The sequence below is a fragment of the Rhineura floridana genome, chromosome 3 (assembly GCF_030035675.1).
Source record: "Rhineura floridana isolate rRhiFlo1 chromosome 3, rRhiFlo1.hap2, whole genome shotgun sequence".
NCBI classification, from domain to species: domain Eukaryota; kingdom Metazoa; phylum Chordata; class Lepidosauria; order Squamata; family Rhineuridae; genus Rhineura; species Rhineura floridana.
The window spans coordinates 61,050,902-61,078,795 of NC_084482.1; the positions used below are offsets into that span (position 1 = coordinate 61,050,902).

Sequence of the window (27,894 nt, forward strand, 5' to 3'; positions counted from 1 at the left end):
TTACTGCATGGATAGCAGATCTCTGTAGTTTTAACTCTGTTTCAACATTTTAATTATGTATGTTTTATGTACTTCAATTTATAACTAGACCCATCTCCAAGAGCTCAGGATAACGATCAACCTTCATTCAACAAAAATATTGTGCATTAATTCTGCATTATCCGATTAGGTATATGCTCCCAAAAGCCGTTAGATGCCCACCCCTGTGTAAAACAGCCCTTTGAGGTAGGCAGATATTACAAGTTTACAGAAAAGCCAACAAACCAGCCCTGTCCACAAACACCATTAAAGGCCATTTAGAACATCCAACATTGATGTGAAGAGACTTCTTGAAAAGTGCAATGTTCGTTTGTCTTTCTGAAGGGACATCCTTGAGAAAAGCGTAAGAGTTCAAATGTTTTCACATGCCTTAAGTCCAAAGAGTCTCTGCAATGTCTCTCATTCCTTATCACCGGCTTCTTCACAAAATAGCTGCAGTCTTTCTTGGAAGTTAATAAAGAATTTAGTAGCCTGCAGAAAAGTGGATCATTTTAATATACAGGCAGACAAATGGAACGGAACTACCTCAACGCTCACGTAGGCTGCATGAGAACAGGTCTAATAAAAAAGCAGAAGAAACTTTAGACACAATCAAGAGTTACACAATCAGCTTGCAACAAGTGTTGGTTTCAGGAGCTCTGTGCTGGGGAGATTGTGATAGCTGCAAGGCTCCGTTTGTGATCCTCCCCTCCTTGGTGTACATGTAATAGGAAACTTCACATCTCCAGGACAACCAACAACAAAAAGAGAGGGAGAGGGAGAGAGAGAGAGAAAGCACAGGCACAGACAGCAGCTGGCTGTCAGCAGCAGAGGCCAGAGGAGCTGAGAGCAGAGACAGGAAACAGAGAGGGCAAAAAAATGGGAGGAGAGAGCTGATATGAAATGACAACAGAAAGAAAGACAACACGGAGGACAAAGACGGCTTCTCCTGCAACACTACTAGGTAAGGCTGGCTTTTACCTCTTCTCGTACTACTACTGCATCTCACCAAGGGACGGTTGGTTTGTTCAACTTCAACCCGTGTCAAGATTTCACAGGAAGCATTGCAACATGGGATGTCAGAGGAAAGTGTGTGAGAAGGACACTTTGGGTGGGAGAGCATGGAGTGGGAAAACAAATGCCTTTTTAGCCAGGTTTTTAAAGTTACACTGCAGTAAGGGAGAATGTCAGTACAACAGTTCTTTCAATGTTCACGTGGATGTCTGGTCCCCTATGAATCAGGCACCAAACTCTTAAAAAAAAATCATCAGCAACCTGAAAAGTAAAATCCTAGTAAAAATAATTTTAAAAAAATCTTTGTGCAAACATGAGACCTGGCTACAGGATAAAAAAATGCATACACTTTTTAAATGTATGCAGTCATAGGTAGGTTGGAATGTTTATGGTCATTTTAAACAAAATTCTGACGACTAGTTCGCAGTTTAGCCATGGGATGATATAGGCTATCTTCCCAGGAATTGCCCATCATCCCAACATAGGGCCTGACATTTTTGACTATCAGCTAGATCCTGAAGGAATTCTATGGGTGCCAAATTATGTGCCACTCAGTAAATTTTGTAGCACATTTCACCCAGAGAGTAAATACTTTTCCTTGAGCAATAGAGCCCTTACAACTATTGCAAACAAATAAGAGTTTATTCTCAAGATTTGGGACTTTGTGCCAATGAGCAACCATCAACATTTGGATGTGGACATTTGGACATGCTTTGATTTGGATTCCTGCATTGAGCAGGGGGTTGGCCTTATAGGCCCCTTCCAACTCTACTATTCTATGATTTGTATGCTTGCACTTGCCTCTCCAGCAGATGTAGAATACAACAGCTGCAGAAATAAGGCCGAGGTTTTAATGAAGTATGTTATCAAGGAATTCTGCATTGATTTAGTTTTTAATGAATTACTACAGTAAGTTTTAGTACTACTTACTAGAAGCTGACATTTCTCCAACCACAGTATGCTCTAAGCATTAGGAAACACTGACCAGAGTAGAGTATTCAACTCTCTGGGCACACATGCAACATGCCACAAGAAAGAGGGAGTTAAAAGCTTTCAGTGAAATCAGTTTAATATCAGCAATAATGATCCACTTCATGGAGACAGAAAGTGAGGAACAAACTAGGTGCCAACTCAAATCTACTCTGACAATACAACCAGCCATACCATCAAGGGCTTGTTCATCTGCACATTTTTTAAAGTGAAATGTGTTAACATCAGTCACACAAAATAGTCTTTCTGTAAGAGGCTAAGAGGAAACAAACCAAAAGTGTTGTACTGTAAAACCAGCAGGGGAGCTTCTCAATCTCTTTGGACATTCTGTAGCATACCTTAAAGTCACCAAACTACACGCAAAAAGTCTGAAAAGAAGAGTCCAGCATGAAGCTGCCGAGTTGGTATTAGCATATTTTACACTGTGAAATTTGGTCTGAACGCAAGCCCTGGGAATGGGTAGCTTACTACACAAACTAGTTGTCCCACCGTGAGTGTTTGTTTATATTACTCATCTTGCTACACCTGTATTTGGGAGTGGGCCACACCCATACCAATTGGTTTGACTTGATGTTGTAAAAACTAAAATAAGAAAAGTCTTGTTTCTTTCTATACTCAGGTTTATACACATGCACATAGACATGGACGTATCCAGCTCTGGCCCATGTATGCTTATTGCACAATGTATTTGTGAAGGTGACAGAAGGCTCTTCATTGTTTTTACTGCAACAGACTGGAACTTATTACAAATGTCCAATGAGGAGAGCTTGTCAAACAGAAATAAGTAGGAGGAATAGTGAGAATATTAGAAAAGTCTTGTCCTAAAACAGAGGTTCCTATTTATTTTTAAGGAAAATTTATTACAGGACACATGGCCCCTACCAGTATTTTATGCTACTTTGTCTCTATCAATTACACACTCACCCAATAAAGATTATCCCAATTACTTGTGTTCTTGAGCTCTCATTCAAGAATAGTAGCCTGAAAAGTAATCCACATCTATGTCAGAGAACTAACTCTATAAAATATAAAGCCAACTTTTGAGAGCTTTAAATCATGCTATACATATATTGTGTGCAAGTATATATGTATGTATGTGTGAACCCACACCCCATTCCAGAAAAGAACACGAACGTAATAAATACTTCAATTAATGCATAAAAGTAAAGGCTAAAATCCAGTTATTGACCTCCAAAATGTCAGCTGGAACAAGAATGCTTAGTTTATGTGGGCCTTCCCTAGGAGGGAGCTCTACAACTATGGTGCCATAACCAAGAAATTCAGGAGGCAGACAATCTTCTCAAAACACACCAGAAAGAATCAAAGCCAATTTTACTGCTACCTGTCAAGGTTTCTCCTACCAAGACATTTTACTCATCACTTGTTGCCAAAGATAAAACTCAGTTTCTTTTCTTTTGCATATGAAACCAATTAAACCTAATTATTGCCATGGTGGTTCTGCAGCCATTTTGGGGCTGGTATAACAGTACAAACTTTGAAAGAAGTCTGCTTCTTTCCCTGCAAAGTCCTCAAAAGCAAACACAGCCCCAAGCTAAATTCACCAAAACAGATTTCTTCCTACTACTCCTTCACTTCACGTGACGCCCTTATGGAAACTTGCAAATCCACTTTTGAGTCCTGCTAACTTGCAAGGGGATGTGGATGGTGTATGCTCAGACAAATCTGTTATGTGTAGAAATTTAGAATATTTATGTGAAAAAGCACAATAATTAAACACACCCCTCGTCTTCCTGGCAGAAGCCCAAATTCTAAGGTTCCTGTCATAACACAACTTCTACTCTTTTTAAAGGGATCAGTTGCTTCTGTTAGTTGAAGACGGAAGAAAAAAAATTAAAAACAGCAAGAATGTGGGAGAGGAGTACATGAGAAAAACAGTGCAATGTTTTCTGGCAAAAGAAAAAAAATGCTGGAGGGTTTGGCAGGAGCCTTACGATGCAGATATGGGGAAATATGCAATTTGAAACACATGTCTTGGAATAAGGAGGCAGAGCCCTGGCTTGTGTTACCAGCTGTCATACAGTAAAGAGGCCTCTCAGTCTCCATAAAGCACAACTGCCATCACATATTTGCTAGAGGCTATACACTATCAGCAAGCTAGTATACTAGCCATTCACATTGGGAAACAGACTGTGATATTCTGGAGACACTATAACCCAACTGTTACTTCCCTGTGCTTTTCATAAGCACTTGGACTCGATTCTTCTCTTTGAGAATTCCACGGGCCACCCCTTAAATGTCTATAGCTGCTGTACTTTTTCCTGGAAAGGCAGTTGAAAAGGATGGGATGAAGTAAAAGGTACCTGAGATAAAAAAGAAATGCCACAGCAAATGTCTTCATGAGGGCTACTCTAGGTTTGTGAATTCCATTCTTCGGCTAGTTACAGAACGCATCTTCTTGTGATTACAAAAACATGAGTAAACGGAACTGGGGGTTATTAGTCCTGACTGGGCAGTCTAGGCATTTGGACACACAGCTCTGAGCCCAAATTTTGTTTAATTTAGTTCTCTTCGTCTTCCCCACACAGTTCTGAAGAATTTCTGTGCTATTCACAGCAGGCAAGTTTTGTGGGGGGCAAATAATGGCTTGTATTGACTTATTTGTTCTTATACTTCTTGTCCTATTTGACCAATTTTGTTAGCCACCTTGAATTGTTCTGTTGGAAAACATGTGGGAAATAATAAATAAATATTAAGTTGCCCCTGCCTATATTGTGGTTTTTCCTCATGTACAGGCCTGCAAACAGAAGGAGTAACCAGGGAACTTGTGGGGTGGTGGTACAGATCCTATGGGGGTGCATTTATAAGAACAAGCAACTAAAGTAAGGAGTTGCAGATGAATGCAATTTAACTGGAAAATTCCCCACTAAAACTGATTATATAAACATAGCATCAAAACATGTGTCTTTCTTCCCTGACCGTGTGAAAAATAATATTTTCTTTTGTTTGTTTTAAGCCTCCCAAGACCAATATAGCTTTAGTCCTTTTTACTGCAATCCATCTTGATTTGGAGTAAACTGGCGCTTTAGAGGAAGGAGTAAGTGACCCTGAGGAAAAGAAACTACTGGAATTATCCATCTTGGATCACTTAAATATTATTATTTGAGAGGTTGCTTTTTCTGCAGCTATTAATGCTAATTCCTTAGAACAGAATTCAATTTCCCATGTTACACTCAAGTAGGAACAGTGTCAGGCCACAAAGGCTAAGGCAAAGCGACAAGAGTGTGCCAAACTAGTATTAATGACTTGCACTGGTCAGTGCTTGCAGAGTAAAAATCAGCTTAATTTGAAGGAGAGCCCTCTGCCATGTGGGTGAGGTTTGAAAGTCAAATAACCAACTATTTATTTTCCAAAGTACAGAAAGATGATATACTGGTATTTCAGTTCTAAATCTGGAAGTTTCATTGTGGTTCAGAAATGGATGTCCTACATGTTCCATGAAAGGGTGTAATTAAAAGTGCAAGAAGTACTTTACAGCCTCCTTACCATATTCATCTTTACAAATGCACTGGGTCATCATTCTTCCCATTTTATAGACTGGGAATTTCCCCCACAGCTTCTCTAGTAATCTGTGGATAATCAGGACTTACATCCACTCCACCTGGGGCCATGATCAACGTTTTGTCCGCTGGATCAAGCTGGCTTTGGTATTTTAAAAGAAACTGTGAAATAGTGACTTAATATTTGTTGGTAGTCTTGTAACATCAGTCTGAGGTGGAGAGGTCTGGGGGAGAGAGCATTGAGCAACATAATATTCTCAGTGTTTTCAACTAGGTTTGATGGCCACATGGTTGTTCGTGGAATTGGACTTTTTTGCAGGCAAAAACAGGATAGCCAAAACCAACAATTTCTTCCAGTATTCAACCTCTGCCAGGAGACGGACACAAGCACTGGCACATACACTTGTAAATACTGTTTAGTCTAATGGGAGAAAAGTTTTGACCTCATTTGTGAAGCCTGAGAAATTTGAGGACTTTCACCTTTAGAGTATAAAGCTGAATTATGAATTTCCAGAGAGGCAACTGTGCTAGTCTGTGGCAGCAAAAACAAGAGTCTTATGACATTAGGCACCTTAGACTAACAAATTTATTATGACTGAAGTTCTCATGGACCAGCAGTGGAGGTGGTGTACTAGGGCAACCGAAGCACAGCCCTCCCAAATCTCAAAGCTACACACTCTTTCCAGTCCCACACCCATTTTATAATTTCTTGAATTTACAGGGACTTGCAAAGGCATTATTGTCATTCTCCTGTTCTCTGGCCAATCACTCAGCAGCACCACTCAGCCAATCTTAATCCAAAAATATACCTATGACAAACAGGTCCCTTCTGGGCCTGCCTGCTTGCCAGCCCTAACAGGAAGCCTCCTATTCCATCTGTTGTTATGAGTCCTATCCAGCACAGCCAGTAGAGCAAATTAGGGAAGAGTCAGGACTGCTTCAAGAACAGCCCTATGTGGTAGCCTTAACCTGTATCAGAATCATACATTGGTTCTAAGCATGCTCAGAGCTGTTTCCCTAAAGGCCAGACCTCTTCATAGGTAACTATAGAAGCAACAGGCATGGCTTCTTATTTTGAGCTTTTGTTTTTTGTTTAGTTTAGCATTTTGAGCAAGTGATATCAATGAGATTAAGCGGGAAACCTATTAACATAATCATCATCCAAGTTTATGCTCCAACGGCAAATGCAGAAGAGGAATTGGAGATTTCAAGCAGAAGTACACAGTGGCGTAGCTAGAGCTTTTGCTGCCCGGGGTGGTCCCTGAGTTTGCCGCTCCTCTCAATACACTCCAAAAATACCTCCACCATCCCCCGCTACGCCACTGCAACCCTCCAGCCAGGTAACCTCGTGGACGTGGGGTGTGGGGAGGGGGGTCTCTGGGTGAAGCTGTGCCAAAAACTGGCTGGGAAAATCTCTCGAAAATGCGGAGAAAACTCCCCCCTTCGTCACCCTCCCCCCTTTGTTGCCCTCCCCCCGCCGTCTTCAAAAAACACACGCGAGCAGGGCAACATCTTTTCATTTCCCAAGCAACTTTTTCAAGATAATTATCCGGCCCTTTGATCAAGTGGCAGGTGGTGTGAAAACTGGAGGAAGAAATATCAATAATTTAAGATATGCAGATGATACCATACTACTAGCAGAAACCAGTAATGATTTGAAATGAATGCTGATGAAAGTTAAAGAGGAATGCACAAAAGCAGGACTACAGCTGAAAGTCAGAAAGACTAAAGTGATGACAACATAAGATTTATGTAACTTTACAGTTGACAGTGAGGACATTGAACTTGTCAAGGATTATCAACACCTTGGCACAGTCATTAACCAAAATGGAGACAATAGTCAAGAAATCAGAAGAAGGCTAGGACTGGGGAGGGCAGCTGTGAGAGAACTAGAAAAGGTCCTCAAATGCAAAGGTCCTCAAATGCAAAGATGTATCACTGAACACCAAAGTCAGGATCATTCAGACCATGGTATTCCCGATCTCTATGTATGGATGTGAAAGTTGGACAGTGAAAAAGGAGGATAAGAGAAAAATCAACTGCTTTGCGGTATACCATGGACTTCGAAAAAGACAAATAAATGGGTGTTAGAACAAATTAGTGAGAGGCAGTGTGGTGTAGTGATTAAGGTGTTGGACTACGACCTGGGAGACCAGGGTTGGAATCCCCACATAGCCATGAAGCTCACTGGGTGAAGCTCACATGGCCTCTCAGCCTCATGAAAACCTTATTCATAGGGTTGCCCTAAGTCAGAATTGACTTGAAGGCAGTATATTTACATTTAGAACAAATTAAAGCAGAACTGTCATTAGAAGCTAAAATGATGAAACTGAGGTTATCATACTTTGGACACATCATGAGAAGACCGGATTCATTAGAAAAGACAATAATGCTGGGAAAAACAGAAGGGAGTAGAAAAAGAGGAAGGCCAAAGAAGAGATGGATTGATTCCATAAAGGAAGCCACAGACCTGAACTTACAAGAACTGAACTGGGTGGTTCATGACAGATGCTCTTGGAGGTCACTGATTCATGGGGTCGCCATAAGTCAAAATCGGTAGGGCTGGGAAAGGCTCCTGCTCGAAATCCTGGACAGCTACTGCTGCTGCCAATCAGTGTCGACAACACTGAGCCAGATGATCTGACTATAAAAGAGCTTCCTATAATCTTGTGCTTTGTTGTTGAAGGGTGCTGAAGTCATGTTAGTTAAAAACATATTTGGCAGCTCCTGTCAGCTGGCAGAGAGTGACATAAAACATCCCCAGGGGATGGGGTTTTTTGTTGTTGTTCACACTGGAAATCAGACTTCTTTCCTCTGCTTAGAGGGGCAGTGCAGTGCAGCGGTTAGTGCATTGTCCCAGGGGGACTTGGGTTCAAATCCCCACTAAGACACAAAACTCACCTGGTAATCTTGGATCAGTCGCTACCTCTCTGTCAACCAGCCTCATAAAGGGTGGGCTATGAGTGCCATAAGTAACTACATAAATAAAAGGGCTGTTCTGCATGCCGTGGAGAAGGAACCCTGGCTCAGTGGGTAGAGCACTTGCTTTGCACGCAGAAGGTCCCAAGTGCAATCCCTGGCGTTGCCACTTCAAAGAATCAGGCAGCCAGGGAGGGCAAAAGACCTTTGTCTGCAGGGGACTCTGGCAAGCGGCTGCCCATTGGTGTAGAGTGACCAAAGATGGGGAACCTGTGGCCCTCCACATGTTGCTGGACTACAACTCCAATCACCCCTGACTGCTAGCCAGGCCAGAGGCCAACATCATCTGGAGAGCCACCGCAGGTTCCTTATCAGCCTTCTGCAACCGAGCAGTGCTCACTCTCCACCGGCTGGTTTTCTGTCTGCGCTCCAAAAGGACAACATCGGGAGGGCTACCACAGGTTCCTCAGCCCTGCTGTCAGCAGCCTGAGACTGGCTATAGGCGCTGGGTGCCCTTGCACAGTGATCAGCCTACCGCAACAGAGCGGTCCTCCCTCTACACCTGTTGGTTTTCCGCCTGCGCTCCAAAAAAACAACCAGGACGGCTCCCCCGTGGTGGTGCTGCTGCTCTCTACCTGTGGCGGTGAGGACGCTGGCGGCAAAGAAAAGGGCCGAGGTGAACTCCCAGTTCTCGTCGCCGGAGACGTTGCCCAGGCCGGAGACGCCGTAGCTGCCGTCGTTGAGGAGGCACTCCAGGAGGCCAGCCAGCTGCTCCTCCGACAGGCAGGCCCGGTGCTTGGCCAGCAGGCAGGCGTGGGTGTCGTGCAAGGCGGCCAGCAGGGTTCGCTCGGGCGGCCCCTTCAGGCCCGCGAAGACGGCGGCGCCCACCAGCAGGAGCAGCCTGTAGGTGCCCAGCAGGAGCAGCCTGTAGGTGCCCAGCAGCAGCCCGTAGGTGCCCAGCAGCAGCCCGTAGCGCCAGCCCGTAGCGCCAGCCCGTAGCGCCAGCCCCGCGGCAAGGTTGGCAGCCGCGGCAGAGCCATCCCTCGCCTGCATGCCCTACCAAGTGCTGTGGTCCAATTGTGGTGCAGCAGCAGCAGCCGCCGCCTGAGGAAGGGAGCACCCGTGATGAACTGTGCTGCCCCCAAAAAAGTGCCGCCTGGGGCAGACCGCCCCCCCCCCAGCTACGCCACTGGAAGTACAGGAGGAAACTGATCACACACCAAAACAAGATGTGTTGATAATCATGGGGGACTGGAAAACAAAAGTAGGGAACAGAGAAGAACTAGGAATTGTGGGGAAATGGGGCTTAGGAGACAGAAATGAAGCAGGAGAAAGACTTACTGAATTCTGTGAAGCCAATAATTGGTTTCTTGCAAACACATTTTTTGAGCAACCAAAAAGACAACTGTACACATGGACATCACCAAATGGTCAATATAGGAATCAAACTGATTATATAACTGGTAGCAGAAGTTCCATACTTTCTGCGAAAACAAGACCAGGAGCAGACTGCGGTACAGATCCCAGGGAATGCAGTAATTATCGAACTATTGCCTTAATATCCCATGCACATAAAATAATGCTGAAGATTCTACAGCAAAGGTTCTTAGCATACATGGAACGAGAAATGCCAGATATCCAAGCTGGATTTAGAAAGGGAAGTTGTTGTACCAGAGATCATATTGCAAACATACGTTGGATAATGGAACAGACCAAGGAATTTGAGAAGAAAATCACCCTGTGCTTTATAGATTACAGCAAAGCCTTTGACTGTGTAGAATTGTAGATCATGAAAAGCTATGGAATGCTGTAAAAGAAATGGGGGTGCCACAGCATCTGACTGTCCTGATGTGCAACTATACTCTGGACAAGAGGCTACTGTAAGGACAGAATATGGAGAAACCGATTGGTTCCCTATCGGAAACAGTGTGAGACAGAGGTGTATTTTATCACCCTGTTTGTTTAATCTATAAGCAGAACATACCATACGGAAAGTGGAATTGGACCAAGATGAAGGAGGAGTGAAAACTGGAGGGAGAAATATCAATAATTTAAGATATGTAGACGATATCATACTACTAGCAGAAACCAGTAATGATTCATTAATAGGCACAAAACCTTACCGTTTAAGAATGTACCTATAGCCCACAGATATATCTATCAAACTTTAAAAAGCAGGGAAATTGGGCAGCTATAGTGCATGCACCAGGGGAGCAGGAAACCTGACCTCTCTGAGATATTGGACTGCCCTACACATTTGTCAAAATGCAAACACAATTTGGATTGGTCTTTCACAGTCCAATCCACTTCCTGTGTAGCTTGGAAGAATTTGGCAACATGTGCCTCTGACAGTATGGTGAGTGGTGGGAATTATATTTTTGTATGTTTTTTGGTGTTCTTCTCACTTTGCTTCTTTCCTGTGTTACTAATGTTTCTACACAGAATCTAATCTAGAAATTCTTATTTCCCTCACTCATCCTAGAAATCTGTGTCAAATTTATTTTTATTAATTTCAAAGCCTTTTTATTGGTTAATGTCATATGATGGTGAAGAGCACCTTTTGTGTTTAAAATTGGAGGTTACGTTCTTTTTTATTTTGGGTGCATTAACAGTTGAATCTGAAACTGCAGTTTGATGTAAAATCAGACTGATTCCAATATGTTGCTACTTCAGCAATGACTCTAGCTGTTGGAAAAAAGAGGATGCATGTTTTCAGCCTGCTATGTTTCAACCACTTCATTTAAGGCAAGGTGGGCATGGTCAATTAAAAACAGAGCACACCTAGAATTTTGCTAGAATATATTTCACCTCCACCTGTTTGATCTTGTGCAAACGAAGACACTCCCCATGTCCATTGGAAACTATTGTGCAGAACAGTCAGTGCCATTATTCCATAATTGTTTTTGGAGGGATTTTTTAGTGTTGCAAAGTGTTGCTGTACTTCACATATTCACAGAAACAGAAGCAAAAGAGTATGTTTTACTATAGGAAACTTCACTAAAATTGCAAAGTAAATCAGACACATTTAAAGTGACCATCTGAACTCTATCAACTGTCTTAATGATGTTGCTTGCTTCCTCCCTGCTAAAACAAGATCAGCACAGCACATGTCTCCTTTCTATTATTTGGGCTGATTGCAGGTGTTACCACCACTCACCATATGCTCTGAGGCACATGTTACCAAATTCTTCCAAGCTACACAGGAAGTGGATTGGACTGTGAAAGACCAACCCAAATTGTGTTTGCATTTTGACAAATTTGTAGGGCAGTACAATATCTCAGAGAGGAGGTCAGGTCTCCTGCTCCTCTGGTGCATTCACTATAGCTGCCCAATTTCCCTGCTTTTTAAAGTTGGATAGAAATATATGTGGGCTATAGGTACGTTCTTAAACTGCCAGGTTTTTTTGCCTATTAGTGAATTTCCTTGCTTTTTAATCCGGGAGGTAAGAAATGGGATCCTGTCCAAGTTTGCTGAGAATTGATTGATCATTTGCATGTTTATTGAGTTCAGTGGGATTTACTCTCGTGCAATCATGCTTAGGATAGGTAAAGCGGTCCAGGGGGGAAGGAGGAAGGGAGAGGAGAAGGGAAGGAGGAAAAAGGCAGGTCTGATCATTTGCATGTTTATTGAGTTCAATGGGATTTATTCCTATGCAATCATGGCTAGGATGGGTAAAACTGACCATGGGGAAGGAGGAGGAAGAAGGGGAAGGAGAGGATTGGAGGGGAGCAAAGGAAGGGGGACAGCAGGTTTGATCATTTGCATGCTTATAGATTTCAATGGTATTTACACTAGTGCAATTATGCTTAAAATAGGTAAAACTGACCATGGGGAGGAGGAAGGGGACGGGGAAAAGCGGGAAAAGCGGGAAGGGGAAGAAGGGGCAAAGGAAGGGGGAGGGGATAGGAGGGAGGAGAAGGGAGGGTGGGGTTGATTATTTGCATACTTTTTGAGTTCAATGGGATTTATATCTGTGCAATCATATTTGAAAATGGAAATGGACTGCCTTCAAGTCGATCCCAACTTCTGGTGACCCTATCAACAAGGGTTTCATGGTCAACAGTATTCAGAGGGGGTTTACCATTGCCTTCCTCTGAGGCTGAGAGGCAGCGACTGGCCCAAAGTCACCCTGTGATCTTCACAGTTGTGTGGGAGTTTGAACCCTGGTCTCCCAGGTCATAGTCCAACACTGACCCGGTGGAGGGGCTGGGAGGGTAGGAGGGAGAGGGGAGGGGAGAAGATTGGGTGGGCCAGGTTCTGGGCAGAGGGGAAGCCCCTTTCCTTACCAAAAAGAAAACAGTATCATTTTTCAGTATTTCCCTACCTTTTTATTCTACAGAAGGCACATGTAGTCTCTCACCCAAATGTAAACCAAAGCTGTCCCTGGCCACATCCACACCAGGCCTTTATATTAGGCAGTCATGACTTCTCCCAAAGAATCCTGGGAAGTGTAGTTAGTGAAGGGTGCTGAGAGTTGCTAGGAGATGCCCTGTTCCCCTCACAAAGCTTCAATCAGAGTGGCTGACTATTAAACCACTCTGGCCACTGGGCCTCTGTCAGTGGAATAGGAGTCTCCTCTCAGCACCCTTCACAAACTACACTTCCCGGAATTCTCTGGGGGAAGGCATGACTGTCTCACATGAATGAAAGTCTGGTGTGGGTGTGGCCCCTTGATTAGGCAAGCCCAGCAGCTGTGAGGCTTTTGGAACACTGACAGTTGGTTCTTACTGAGCATGCCCTGCGTTATCACTGAGTTCCAGCCAAAAAAAATTAAACTTTTAAACTGCAGAAGATGAAGGTCAGAGTATGGGGCAAAGTCAGTAGTGGGATTACAGGTACTCTGTGAACATGGCTTATTTTTAATGTATTTTAACAGATTATGAGAACTCTGAGGGAAAAAAGTCCAAAAGGGCTCTGAGTTTTTTCCCTCTCTTTTTAGACTTTGAACTCTCTATTCTCTCTGACTGTTTTGTGTATCGCCATGAAAATTTACAGAGTTATTAAACAAGTGTTTCTGAGTTCAGGACTATACTTTTGTAAGGTTTTGTTTTGAAATGAGCTTTTGGGAAGCATCAGAATGGCATGGGGGTATTTTCAATTTAACATTGCAGAATGTGAAAAATCCATACTGGCTATAGTATACAGCTACTCTTGTGGCTGTATAATTTGAAACGAATGCTGATGAAAGTTAAAGAGGAAAGCACAAAAGCAGGACTACAGCTGAACGTCAAAAAGACGAAAGTAATGACGACAGAAGATTTATGTAACTTTAAAGTTGACAATGAGGACATTGAACTTGTCAAGGATTATCAATATCTCAGCAGAGTCATTTACGAAAATGGAGACAACACTCAGGAAATCAGAAGAAGGCTAGGACTGGGGAGGGCAGCTAGCTATGAGACAACTAGAAAAGGTCCTCAAATGCAAAGAGATCACTGAACACTAATGTCAGGATCATTCAGACCATGGTATTTCCGATCTCTATGTATGGATGTGAAAGTTGGACAGTGAAAAAAGCAGATAAGAGAAAAATCAACTCATTTGAAATGTGGTGTTGGAGAGCTTTGCGCATAGTATGGACTGCAAAAAAGACAAATAATTGGGTGTTAGAACAAATTAAACCAGAGCTGTCACTAGAAGCTAAAATGATGAAACTGACGTTATCATACTTTGGACACATCATGAGAAGACATGATTCAATAGAAAAGACAATCATGCTGGGAAAAACAGAAGGGAGTAGAAAAAGAGGAAGGCCAAAGAAGAGATGGATTGATTCCATAAAGGAAGCCAGAGACCTGAACTTACAAGATCTGAACAGGGTGGTTCATGACAGATGCTCTTGGACGTCACTGATTCATAGCGTCTCCATAAGTTGTAATTGACTTGAAGGCACATAACAGCAAGCATTTTTTGTGACCTTGCTATAAAGAGAGTGTGTGTAAGTAAACAGTGTCTTTCTATAATAAATATCTATTTTTAATTTAATCATTTTGCATTTATTTTTATGAACTGGGAGGAAAAATAGTGGATGGCTTCTATATGTATTGCAAAAACTCTGTATTGAGCATTTTTCTGCATTTAGTCATTAAAAGCTTGGTGGTGTAGGGCAGGTTGATCTGATCCACTGTCGTTCTAGAATATTTTCCACAGTATTTCCAGAAAAGGTATGTGGATCTGCTTCCCTCTAGCTTAGGTTTAGCATATTTCCAATGCAGAGGGATGGAGAAATATGCTATTATTTCTAGCTAGCTTTTTTGCAAGTTTTATCAGTGATTTCTAAAATGAACAGTTTGGGCTCTGTGCCTATCTGGATGTGGCTTCATATCCTTCCCAAACCCTGGAAAATATTCTCCCTAATCTCAGACATAACAGGGACTGATTATGCTTAGTCTGATGAAATGTACATGAGTAAATATTACTTCATATTTTCAGGACTGAGCTATGCATTGCAAATGTTCTGCTGTGCTCTGGCTCAAATTAAACTCTTTTTTGTCTTTTTGTTGAAATACTTTGTTCTTTTATTTTAAAGCACAAAGTGTTTCAGATAATGAAAAGTTATATGGATTTTTTGGGGAGAGGAAAACTGCATGCAACTGGAAGCAAGCGTTCCTCACATTTTAAAAGTTAGTGTGTGTTTTGTTTTTTGGCAATAGAGGTGTAGATGTACTCAATACATGAATTCAAAAAATGTATGTCATGTGGCATGGCTTAATTTCTAAATAAGAGGTGTAGAGTCAATCTTGTTTGAAAATCATAGTTGACCCTCTTACATGAAAGCTTTCCCACTGTCCAGAGATGTGCAAAAAATTGATATATTTTTAGTAACGACACAGTGGCACGCTGCACATACATAAAAGCAGAATTTTCTAAATAAGTGCTGCAAAAGTACTATTGTGATCAAAACAGCAAAATTAAAAATTGCAGCCCTACTTACTAAGTTAAAATGGTATCAGCTGCCATTGTGGACCAGAGTCTACTTTGTCAGATGAAACAATCTGATCATCTGATGAAATAGATCCACAAAAGCATTGCCATAATAAATTTGCTAGTTTAACGTGCCTGGTGCCACAAGACCCTTGTTTTTGTTTAATTTATTAGGCAGCTTAATAGTCTGCTTTGCTCAAAAGCAAATTAACTACTCAATTCACTATTTCCAGGTCCGCAGAGAATCATTCGCTGTGTTCAGACGTCATGGGTTTTCCCCTCCCTTCAGGTATAGCCATGAGGAGAAATTTGGAAGATTTTCACATTCAATTTCAGTTAACCACAGTTTAGCATTATGCCCAAATGCGAAACTCTGACTAATTTTAACTATGCTTTGTTGAAGCAAGCCAGTTTCATAAGTCATGTTTTGAACTTGGCTTGCTTCAAACAAACCATAGCTAACCACAGTTTGTCAGATTTGGATGCAATAAACTGCAAAAGCTTCTAAATTCCTGCTTGCGTCTGTGAACATAAGATAAGAACAGCCTGCTGGATCAGACCAGTGGTCCACCTAGTCCAGCATCCTTTTCTTACAGTGGCCAATCAGATGCCCATGGGAAACACACAAGCAGGATCTTAGTGTAAGAACACTCTCCCACCCTGCGGCTACCTGCAACTGATTTTCAGAAGCATTCTGCCTCTGACTACGGTCACTAATCTTCTTTTAAAGCCATCCAAGTTGGTGGCCCTTACTGCCTCTTGTGGAAGCAAATTTCATAGTTGTGAAATTTATGCGCTGCATAAAGTACTTTCTTTTGTCTGTCCTGAATCTTCCAACTTTCAGCTCCACTGGGTGTCCTTGAGTTCTAGCGTTACATAAAAGGGAGGAAAAACCTTTTATCTACTTTTTCCATGCCATGCCTAATTTCATATACTTCTATCATGATGCCTCTGACTAGCCTTTTCTCTAAACTAAAAAGCCCCAAATGCTGCAACATTTCCTCATAGGGGAGTCACTCCAACCCCTTGCCCTTTTTCTGAACCTTTTCCAATTCTACAATATCCTTTCTATGCACAGTATTCCAAATGTGGCCGCACCATAGATTTATACAACTGCATTATGATATTAGCAGTTTTATTTTCAATACCTTTCCAAATGATCCCTAGCATGGAATTTGCCTTTTTCACAGCTGCCACACATTGGGTCGACATCTTCATCGAGCTATTCATAACGGCCCCAAGGTCTCGTTCCTGGTCAGTCATCGCTAGTTCAGACCCCATGAGCGTATATGTGACATTAAAATTTTTTGCTCTGTTATGCATAACTTTACACTTGTTTACATTGATTTTCATTTGCCATTTTGCCTCCCATTCACTCAGTTTGGAGAGGTCTTCCCGGAGCTCTTCCCAATCCCTTTTTGTTGTAACAATTTAGTATCATCAGCAAACTTGGCTACCTCACTGCTCACCCCTAACTCTAGATCAGCCTTTCCCAACCAGTGTGCCTCCAGATGTTGTTGGACCACAACTCCCATCAGCCTCAGCCAGCATTGCCAACGGTCAGGAAAGACGGGAATTGTGGTCCAACTACATCTGGAGGCACACTGGTTGGGAAAGGCTGCTCTAGATCATTTATGAACAAGTTAAAAAGCACAAGTCCCAATACCTTGGGGGACTCCACTTTCTACAATCCTCCATTGGGAGAACTGTACATTTATTCCTACTCTCTGCTTCCTGCTACTTAACCAATTCCTGATTCGCAAGAGGGCCTCTCCTCTTATCCCATGACTGCTAAGCTTACTCAATAGTCTTTGGTGAGGTACACTATGTCAACCAAATCACCTCTATCAATATGCTTGTTGACACCCTCAGAGAATTCTATGTTGGTGAGACAGGACTTTCCCTTGCAGAACCCATGCTGGCTCTGCTTCAACAGGACTTGTTCTTCTATATGCTTGGTTACTTTGTCTTTAATAACTCAAACGGAGGCTTCTAGGCAACAAGCAAAAGAAAGAAGGCGAACAAATTGCTCCTGGAAAAAATCTAATTGTCCCTTGAATGCTCCAGCTGCGGTTGTGTCTGGTCCAGACAATCATGGAACTGAGAAGGAAGTTGGAAAAGAACGTGCTGGAGAAGCACGTGCCTCTATGAGAGATGTAGATCCCCTTAGCATTCTAGCCAGACATGATTGTGGTAAGACATTTCCTTGGGTTTTGGGTTTTGTGTCTTCATATAATTAAATAATGAACAAATAACCAATAATGGAGAAGAACTGCCCTTGGACAAAAATAAATGTGAGGGTTGTGGAGGTGGAAGCAACACCCCCGCCCACCCAAACCTGCCAAGTGAAGAAATAGTTTTGGCTGAAGGGCTATGAGTCTGCTTGGTTTAGCTGAAGATAAGCCCAACTCCCCTCAAACAGCATAAGACTGTGCTGTCTTCATACTGCTGATAGCAATGGAGAGTTAAGCCAGATTTATTTATATACCTTATTTTTTTTTTGTAATTACTACATTCGGTGGGTTCACCCATTATGGTTCTCTGAAACTACTAGGGAGAAAGGCTCTGGGGATATCACCACTACCTCTGAAGTTTTCAAGATACGATATTTGCCACCTCCCACCTGCCCATTATCTGGAGCCAGAAAGAACCTGGAGAGATTTTTGCAACTTCTGTTGCAGGCATTACTGTGGTTGCCCCCTGAACCACCCAGCAGTGGAAAAGGGAGAGCAAGTGGGATTAATGGGTGTGTGTGTGACAGACTAGGAGGTGGAATTGGTTTGATGTGTACGAGAGCATGCACATAGGTGCACATGCATGAAAGTTAAACTTGGCTGTGTGTGGGTGAGAGTGTGTGTAAATGCGTGGAGAGGGAGAGCAAAGCTTAGTAAAGGATATGTCTCTACTCTGTCCTGCCTCTTCATCCTCCAACACCTTTTCCAGTCCAAATTTGATTGTGAATAATTCAAAAAGGTATGAGAATCACTATTACAAATGTTTAGACGTGCCGGAAGAAGCTTCATCCGAGATGTACGCTGTATTGATTTGTTGTTTATCATTTAACTTCTTAAACTTGGAATGTCTATGAGTAAGAAACTGAAATGGCAACTAGATCAGTTTCTTGTTGAGGTGAGTATACAGTCAACCTCTATAGAGTGGAAGTACTGTTGAAAGAGATGAATTTAATTGAAAGCTGGATGGGTTTTGCTCATATTAGAGCTTATTCATGTGAAATATGTGGAATCCACGAGTCTTCTGATGCAGAAAGACAATGAATGCATTCAAATATCAAAATAAACTATGCTCAAGACATGAGCAAGCCAGGTTGGGAAAGGCTGGCTTAAACAAACCAAAGCTTAAGATAAACCACGGCTTGCTGTGTGGTTCACCCAAAGCTTGTAGGTGGTGGAGGAGGAGGTCATGCAAGCGCATGGAGAACGCTGCACCTGCTCATCTGATTCTGAATGCAGCCTTTGGCTAAAACTACAGCCACCTGAGGTCCCTGTGACATGGCGCTATATCAAACATGTTTTACAATTTGTCCCGTAATTGTTCATTTTAGCATATTTTGCATATTTATAGGAATTCATGGTTATACCTTGTTGGTGTATCACATGGGTTCCAGGGATGGCCAGTCCTCCCAACTGCAGCAAGCCAGTGATCAGCATGGCCAACACAGTCACTTGTATGTATGTGCACATACACAAACTACACTTACAGACCACACGCCATACGCAACAGCACACACTCATGACATATTCAAGCAACGAGCAAGAGCACACACAAAATCAGACACGTGTCTGTGCATGCTTGTGTGCGTGCGCACACACATGTCGATATATATTTAGACACAAACAGGCCTTGTGCTGATCAGCAGAGGAGGGTGGAGCTTCCTCCCCATCACAGCACTGGGCTGGGAGGAGAGATTTCCAAGAGCAAAAACCTTCTTTTTCTCTCTCTTTCCATCGCAGCACTCTACTAGGAAAATTAAAATGCTCTTTTTCTTTTCATACCGGATATGGTGCTGGATATGGAGGAGAGGAACCTTTCCCCATACCTGCCTAGTGTTGTAATGAGGAGGAAAGTCCTCCACTTACCTTGGAAAAGCACATCTTATCCCTCTGGCATGGCACCATTGCAAGACGGTTTGATATATCGTTTAAGTGTTTGATATATGTTTTTAATTGTATACTGGATGTTTTTGTGCTGTGAACCGCCCAGAGACCTTCGGCTATTGGGCGGTATAGAAATATAATAAATAAATAAATAAATAAATAAAAATAATACTTTCTACCAGTTTTCCTGGAACAGATGTAAGCTAATTGCCTGTAATTTCTGGGGTCCCCCCCAGATCCCTTTTTAAAGACTGGCGTTACACTGGCCACTTTCCATTCCACGGGTATGGAGAAAGAGTATGTGAGCCCATTAGGAGATTAGGATTGTTTCTGTCATAATTCATAGATCATCATTTTGTTAGAACATAGCTATGGAATACCTTGAGCATACAATTTAAAATTCAGTGACTGGAACTCAAAACTACTTTGGTCAGGACCACACAGAAACAGATGCAGAGCAGTTATAAGCCTGGCCATTAATGGGCACAACACATTCAACTGACATCAAGTACAGTGGTCTCTCAACACAGAAGACAACTGCTGAGGAAGGCGTTAAAATCTTCCTTCTGTGGAGCTTTGTCTTAGAGGAAGGTGTCTGCTATGCAATCAGAAATCAGATGAAACCAGTCTAACAATGCATTTAACAGAGAATGCCCATATTTATTCATCTGTAATTCATCACCAGCTGATAGAGCTGCATACAGGAAAAGCAGGTATGCAACCATTACCGTATAAAAATGCTGAGACTGCTCTGAACTGTAATAAACTTTCACAAGAGCTGAAGTGTTATAACAGGGATAGGAAACCTGTAAGCCTCCAGATGATGTTGGACTCCAACTCCCATCAGCCCCAGACAACATGGCCAATGACGATGGGAGCTGTAGTCCAGCAACATAAGGAGGCCACAGATTCCCCATCCTTGTCTTAGAGCATCTGGGAGGAAAGGGGAGGAACATCCAGCACAAGGCCAGCTTCAACAAAGCAAAGCAGAAACTAAAGTAGAGTTCTCATATGAAGAAGTGGTATTCTGTTAAGTCAGGGGTAGCCAATGCCAAGACACCCAACATTTATGTATACTACTCCTATGAGACATTGTGATGCCATGATACAAAAGGTTTTTGTGGTCCTCCAAGCCTACCCCCTTTATCCATATAAAAAAGATTTTTTAAAAAAATGTAAACTGTGATGCCAAAAGGATTTGGTGCCCCCCCCTTTGTCATTTAATTTTTTTTTTAATTGACCATGCCATTTTTACACTTTGACCCTTGGGATGTGGGCATGGCCAATGTGGCTCTTTGCCTGAAAAATGTGATGGGATTTTTCCACAAGGAATTGTTCATTAAGGAGATGTTATACAAAGTGCCTTGCTTATGCTTGGCAGTTACTTCATTACTTCTGCTTAGAAAAAACATGGAAATGAAGGTACAACAGGACTAGACTTAGAGAATTTTCCAGAACCACCAAAAGACAAATAGTAAAGTTAATTCAGAACATGTAGAAGTCCCAGCTCTTAGCAGAATTATATACTTAAAGCACAAGGCCATCCTCACTCTCTGTAGGCAAGATGATGCATTGAATTACTATCATGATGCTGACAATTTTCACGTTATTCCAGCGGCATTACAGAACAAATGCACATTAAAAAGCAAACAACCAACATGAGTGTTTTCTGGCTAAACAGCTTAAACAGCAACAAGACAGCCAGCAGAGCTTATCTATTACAGGCAGCTGACCAGTAAAGGGCTTCCCTGCTTTGTTGTTACATTGCCTTTTCAAGAAGCTCTTTAATAGTTGTCCTGTCCTCCTACAGCTTTAGTCCCATTGTCTTCATTTGTGGGGAGGGGGAGTTCAGAAAGTCACAGTTCTTCTCTGCTGGATAGGGGGAGCATTATTTGAAGCTGGATTACTATCCCTTGCTGCTAAAGCTGAACTTCTACAACTTGTCTCTAGTAATGAAAATAAAGTTCTCAAATGAAAGGATGCCTGTGTTTTTAGCACAGATTTCTAAACTTCCCAGGTATAAACCCACAACGTTTCTTCTGTCTGGAAAGAAACTGGTATCCTTTACCTGCAATTATGCAAAGCAGCCATAACTTAAATAATTCCAATATACAAGCACTCCTTTTGAGGGCCAATTTTTTTTCCGTTCCATGCAGTGGCACACCCATAGAATGTTCTGCTTCACACCAAACCCCGAAGGCCTAGTTCTTACAACAGGACTTCACTGAAGTTTCAAAGCCCATATGTTGAAAGAATGTTAGGTTGCTGTCCAAGAGCTCTTGAAGATTTAAACAGTCAAGTTAATTGACTGCTACAATCAAGATGAGAAAAGCCATGTATTTTTGTACATTGTTAACATCTGGACTAAACCCCCCAAAACTACTTTTAACAGTTTTTTCTTGTTGGTTGGTTAGTTAAACTTCTGTCCCGACCAGGGTGGCAAACAAAGGACAAAACACTAAAAATGTATTAAAACATCTGAAAAATAAAACATATTTAAAACATCTGAAAAATAAAAAATATTTTTAAAGCATCTTTTAAAACATCTGAAAAAGCCATTCCAACACAGATCCAGACTGGGATATGGCCTCTCCTTAAAAGGCTCATTGAATGAGGAAAGTCTTCAGTAGGCACAAAAAAGGTAACAGAGATGGTGCCTGTCTAATATTTAAAGGGAGGGAATTCCAAAGGGTACACGCCAAAGCGCTAAGTGTCCGCTTGCTATGTTGTGTGGAATGGGTCTCATGATAAGCTGGTAGCTGCAGGAGGCCCTCACCTGCAGAGCGCAGTGACCGACTGGGTATACAAAGGAATAAAGAGAGGGTAGACTGTTCACCCCAAATTAAATACACATTATTTATTTTATAGCTGAAGTGTTTTATAATTCCTTTGAGAATAAAGTCCAGATTAAACAGCACCATTAAAATAATATACAGTGTAGGCCTAAGTTTCATTTAAACACATCAAAATTTATATTACCACCACTAAATGTCATTCTTAGATGCTAGAACTTTTAAAACATTGGGTGACACAGCTCCAGTCCAAAAAGCTCCAGAACAAAAGCAAATGCTTCTCAGTGGAATGGAACTTAGAATATGGAATGCCACAACATTATGCATTTCATGTAGAACACAGATATTGCAGAAAGCAACTAAAAAACTGAGCACTTTCTTCTGAGACTGAAAAGGGCATTTTTGGATAACTGGAGACCTAAGATGTTTCTTCCTTCATGGGAGATCAAGAAAACTTTGCCAACTTCTTATGAACAAGCTTTAATCCTCAGTGTGCTGTCTCTGTAGAGGGCAAACTGTTTATTTACCTTGTATTCTGCCCTATGGAAAGATGGGATATACATATTTTAAATAAATACTTGACACGGGGAATTGTTTTCTATAGAAAACATTCTTCAGCAGGAGAGTCAAGATTATTGCTGTACCTCTGAAATAATGGGAGTGAGAACTGGGAAATCTACTCTGGATTTGTTTAGATATACATTGCGTTTGGATGCATCTAATAAGCCTCCTTCTGAACTGTTGTTGTACACATGACTAGAAATCCAAGGAGGGCAGAGCCCTGCTACACTTGTTTTGCTAGTGATCTCAATTTAGTCAGCACCACAGAACAGACAGCTCTTTCTCCTGGTGTTCCCAAACTGAAGTTAACAGTAGCTCTCTCACATATTCTCTCTCTCCTCTCCCCAGCCGTGTGTTCCAGTGTTACAAAACGTGGGTTGAGCAAGGCAGGATGTCTTTCAAGGACTTTCAGAACGAACTCTATACTATTGGTAATAAGCTATGGCTCAAGCTCCAAAGACTACCCACGGCTGAACCTGTGGAGATTCTGTTCTTTTTTGTCATTATCTTGTTCATTGGTAAGTATGACGCTTTCTGCATTCTTGCAACTCTCTGGGCTCATCAGATGTGGTTACTTTGTTTTTCAGGAGCTATAAATAATGTATTCTCTTGCAAGCTTTTCTTTGACCTACATCTCTTCTGATTCCTCAGGGACTGTGATGTTCCGGACATTTGTAAAACTTTAGTATGGGTCTGCTAGATTTTACCATGTAACATAAATCTTGTTTATATAAGTACACATTTGTGTGGGAGAATCCGGTACTTCAAATGGTTCCATAGCCCTTAAAAGTTTCCATTTCAATGGCACAAGACACAACAAAATGTATGGAAATCGTTAACTTGGGCTCAAATGAAAGCACTACTTTGGATTACCTTTGGGTTACAGCATGTATAGTTTAGAATTAACACTAGAATCTCCTGACATAGAGAACAAGGGCCAATTCATACACAGTTTCTCACTGCTTGCATTCTCATAGGAATATATGAAATGCATCCATTGCAAAACAGCATGTTTGAGGCAATATGAAAGTTTTGTCTGTGATGGATGTTCACACATGAAAACAGTCATCACGTGATTAACATACATGTGAGAATTGGCCATGGTAGACAGCAGATGGCAGTACCTGGAAAGAGTGAAGGGGTAATTAACAGCCATCAATTGTGAGAAAAGTGGGAGAACTAAAAGCAACTGCACAATGTTTTTATTTATTTATTTATTAAATTTCTATACCGCCCCACAGCCGAAGCTCTCTGGGCGGTTCACAACAGGTTCACATTCTGTTGAATGCCAAAGGAGGATACATTGTGTACTACAGTGACTCCTCCCCCAGTTGGAATCTGGAAACTGCCAGACCTGCTTCTTTCACCTATAACTAGGTTTTCTTCTGGGCCAGCCTGACTAGCCACTTTTTGACTAAATACGTTGAATGAGTATTTCAAGCAAAAAAGATTTTTTGCTTTACCAGTACACTGCTGGTGCTTCAATGCTTTACAGTAGAAATCAACTGCCCTTTTTAAAAAGGCTGCTGCTGCTGCTGCTGCTCATAGTCTTTTAACACAGTAATTGTGATTTGCAAAAGGGCTTTACAATCTTTATGCAGATCACAATCCTTTGAGAATGGTTATTGCTATTTCTGTTTTACTGATGTAGTGATTAAGCTACTAAATGGTGGCTTGCACAAGGCCTCACAGCAACTTCATGAGAGGGGTGTGCCTTGAATCCAGATATTCCAGATCCAGCTTTGAATGCCACTCTAGCGTTAAGCATGATGTAAAGGGAACAGGAAACACAACCACCCACTTCCTGTTCTTGTGCGTCTCTGCCTTGTATGAAGATTATGCATTTTCCACTGGAGAGATGTGAACAAACACATTTGGACCTATAAAATTAAATACAAAATGGAGATGCAGAAGGCAGTTACAATTCCTGTTTCCTCCACATCATCATATTATTTATTTGATTTATATCCCACCCTTCCTCCCAGTAAGAGCCCAGGGCAGCATTCATAGCATTCAACATTGCTATAACTAGATCTTAGAGATGTTTATGAAACATTGGTATCTGACAAAAATAATCTCTGGCAACCTTTCCTTCACCACCTCACCCTGCCTATATTTTCTGGGAACCTACCACTTTCACAGTTTTCATTACTGTCTATTCCCTCCTCCAAGCTTTATTGTTGGCATGGCTGGAAAGGGGGCAAGAATAAGTTAGTTTTTTGTAGGTGCCAAAAGTCAAACAATTAAAAAACAATGAGCACCTAGCCATACTTTGGGCATACCCGTTCGAGAGCTTTTGCTATTAGCAACTCTTGTAATGCATTGTTCGTAATTCCAGAGGGCACAAAATATATTTAAAAGCCACAACTGTCCTTTTTTTTAGTCCATTCATTGTATAGTGGGTTAGGTTTGTTCTAATTCCTGGCTAGCAATTCCAGAAGCTAATATTCTCTCACACACTTTACATTTCAGCCACAATACTTCTAATGATGATCATAGCTGGCAGCTTTTGCTGTGTCCGCTGCTGCAATAGAAGCCCTGTTCAAAAGGGTAGGAGGATCCAAGTTCAGCCAGCAGCCCGTGCATAAGAATGCATTAAGACAAGGGTGTGGAGGTTCCAAGGAACAAATATGTGGAGACTGCTGTCAGCTGGCACAAGAATAGCCTTGCATAAGATGAGAACACTGAGCAAGAGTAAAGAGAAAGAGACCTTACCCTGACTAGGGTTTTGTGCCATGGTCACTGTATGACACTGATGAAGTCACAGAGTTCAGAGTATTTCTCTCTCTGCCCTTTGGCAGATAGTAAACTATCAAGACAGTGATAAACATGCCACAGCTGGCCAATGTGTTAATCAAAAAATGTGTGCAATAATGCCATAAGCAAGTTAGCCAGGATTAAGGAAGGTTATACTTCTCTACACGGGAGGCTCAGTACAAGGATTTTCCACTGAAATTCAAGCTACGTGCAAAAGCTCAAGCAGCACAAACTACAACCTAAGCACAGTTTCCTCCTTGCTGTCCAATCATCTACAGCCAACAATACCAGTGCATGTGATGTCTAACCAAGTCATCCATTCTGGGGAAAACATTATGCAACCTTTCGGCTGACACATGAGCTCAGAGATGGCGAAAAAGGAACAGCAACAAATCCCCCATCCCTCCCTGCCTCCATGAAGGAAGGAAAACTGCCAACTGCCAACTTGCAATAGCCATTACCTGTGCAAGGATGAAGGCGAAAGGTTGCCCAGCCCTCACAACACTATGCTATTTTCTTTGCCTGCCTTAAAGTTTCCTCTTTCAAAAAATAAAAATACATGTTTTGGCGTTTTCTTTTTCGTTCAAGATCCTTGCCTTATTTGCATATTACAAATCAATTCTTTGGAATGGTGAAAGGGCAACAACAGAGCCAAATGATCTACTATTATGTGTTTAGGATTTATAGCTAAATGCATTCTCATAAATATATATATGCTATGAATTGTTTATATTTGTGGCATCAATACACCAAATTTAAGGTAGTTGTGTTGAGAGAACTTCATAAAAAGAGAGAGGTATGAGAATAAATCCTCACTGTTAATAGTCTTATAGGTTACTCAAGGAAAGGGTGTCAAAAGAGGGAGGGATAAATTCTTCGATCCATTCATCGGAGCCTGTACTTTAAAGTATATTTATACCCAGAGCTGACAAGCTACAACGAGAGCTGCGTTATTTCAGGAAATGCGTGCAGCAGCTGGGTGATGGCATTGTGACAAATGGTAGAGCTCATGCACAGCCAAGAATGGTTGCCCAGCTAAAGCTTACAACTGAAAGGAAATCCCTTTCCACAAAGACAGACTCTGAGTGTATTTGATTTATGCTCCAATGACCTTCAAAAGGGAGTTACATGGGTACAAGGCAAAAGCAGTGGAGCCAGAAACGTGTAAGTGGAAGCAGAAATGTTTAGGGGAGGATTATCACTGCAACTCAATAAACTGCTCAGGTGTCATTCTTTTTTTTTTTATCATTAATTTTTATTCAAATTTTCAAAGACAAAAAACAAAACAAAACAAAACAAAAACAATTAAACAATAAAATAAAATACTGACTTCCGATTTGTCGCAGATCAGTTATAGGTCTACAATATATAACAATCCTGTCTCTAAAATTATATTATAAAATCACTTTCCTCCAGTAGTTATCTTAATTAATCATCAAATCTCATAAACATTACTTTATTCTTTCCACAAAAAGTCAAAGAGAGGTTTCAATTCCTTGAGAGATATATCTTTCAATTTTTCTCCAAATAAACATGTCGCTTAATCCATCTGATTCAAATCTGTTAGGCCCAATAATTTCAATAGCCATTCTTCCATTATCTGTATTAATTCCATCTTCCATCTTCAATAATCCTGTTAAGTCCAGTAATTTCAGTAGCCATTCTTCCATTATCAGTATCCCATAATAATCTTGTTGTCATAGCCATAGTCCAAATAAACATATTGATTAATCCATCTCGTCAAATCTGTTAGGTCCAATAATTTCCATAACCATTCTTCCATTATCAATATTAATTCCATCTTTCATCTTCAATAGTCCTGTTAAATCCAGTGGTTTCAGTATCCATTCATCCATTATCAGTATCCCATGATGATCTTGCTGTCATAGCCATAGTCATATAACAAGAGTCTGATGGGAATTTCCCCCATCACAAATATGTCCTTGCCATCAATTCTGAATATGTTGCTGAAATATTGTTGTAAAGTCACATCTCTGCTCTTCTTTTTTACAAAATGCACTGGCTCATCTCTTAAAAGTTTTTCCATTGTCACATATTTGTAGTTAATTCCATAAATTTTTTCTATGTCAAGCCCCATCACATCATTCCAGTCAAGAATTCTGAATATGTTGCTGAAATATTGCTGCAAAGTCATATCTCTGTTCTTCTTTTTTACAAAATGCACTGGCTCATCTCTTAAGAGTTTCTCCACTGTCACATATCTGTAGCCAACTCCATAGATTTTTTCTATGTCAAGCTCCATCACATCATTCCAGTCCAGAAAA

The 27,894-nt window shown here is 41.4% G+C and overlaps 2 protein-coding genes across 9 annotated transcripts in view; one reads left to right on the forward strand and one right to left on the reverse strand.

Annotated features, from left to right (window-relative positions):
• Positions 1-27,894, reverse strand: part of RECQL5 (RecQ like helicase 5) — an 86,203-nt gene that overhangs the window by 26,050 nt on the left and 32,259 nt on the right. The window lies entirely within an intron of this gene.
• Positions 715-26,194, forward strand: SMIM5 (small integral membrane protein 5). The gene is made up of 3 exons (XM_061616185.1): positions 715-982; positions 23,201-23,370; positions 25,325-26,194. Exons 2-3 carry the CDS (start codon positions 23,244-23,246, stop codon positions 25,438-25,440), a joined length of 243 nt encoding a protein of 80 aa, XP_061472169.1. The 5' UTR covers positions 715-982; positions 23,201-23,243; the 3' UTR covers positions 25,441-26,194.

What these genes read in the sequence shown, in the direction of transcription:
- SMIM5 (XM_061616185.1), top strand. Translation starts at nt 23,244, where the DNA reads ATGTCTTTCAAGGACTTTCAGAACGAACTCTATACTATTGGTAATAAG. An exon ending in TGTCATTATCTTGTTCATTG is followed by an intron (nt 23,371 to 25,324) that starts GTAAGTATGACG and finishes TTTACATTTCAG; the next exon opens with CCACAATACTTCTAATGATG.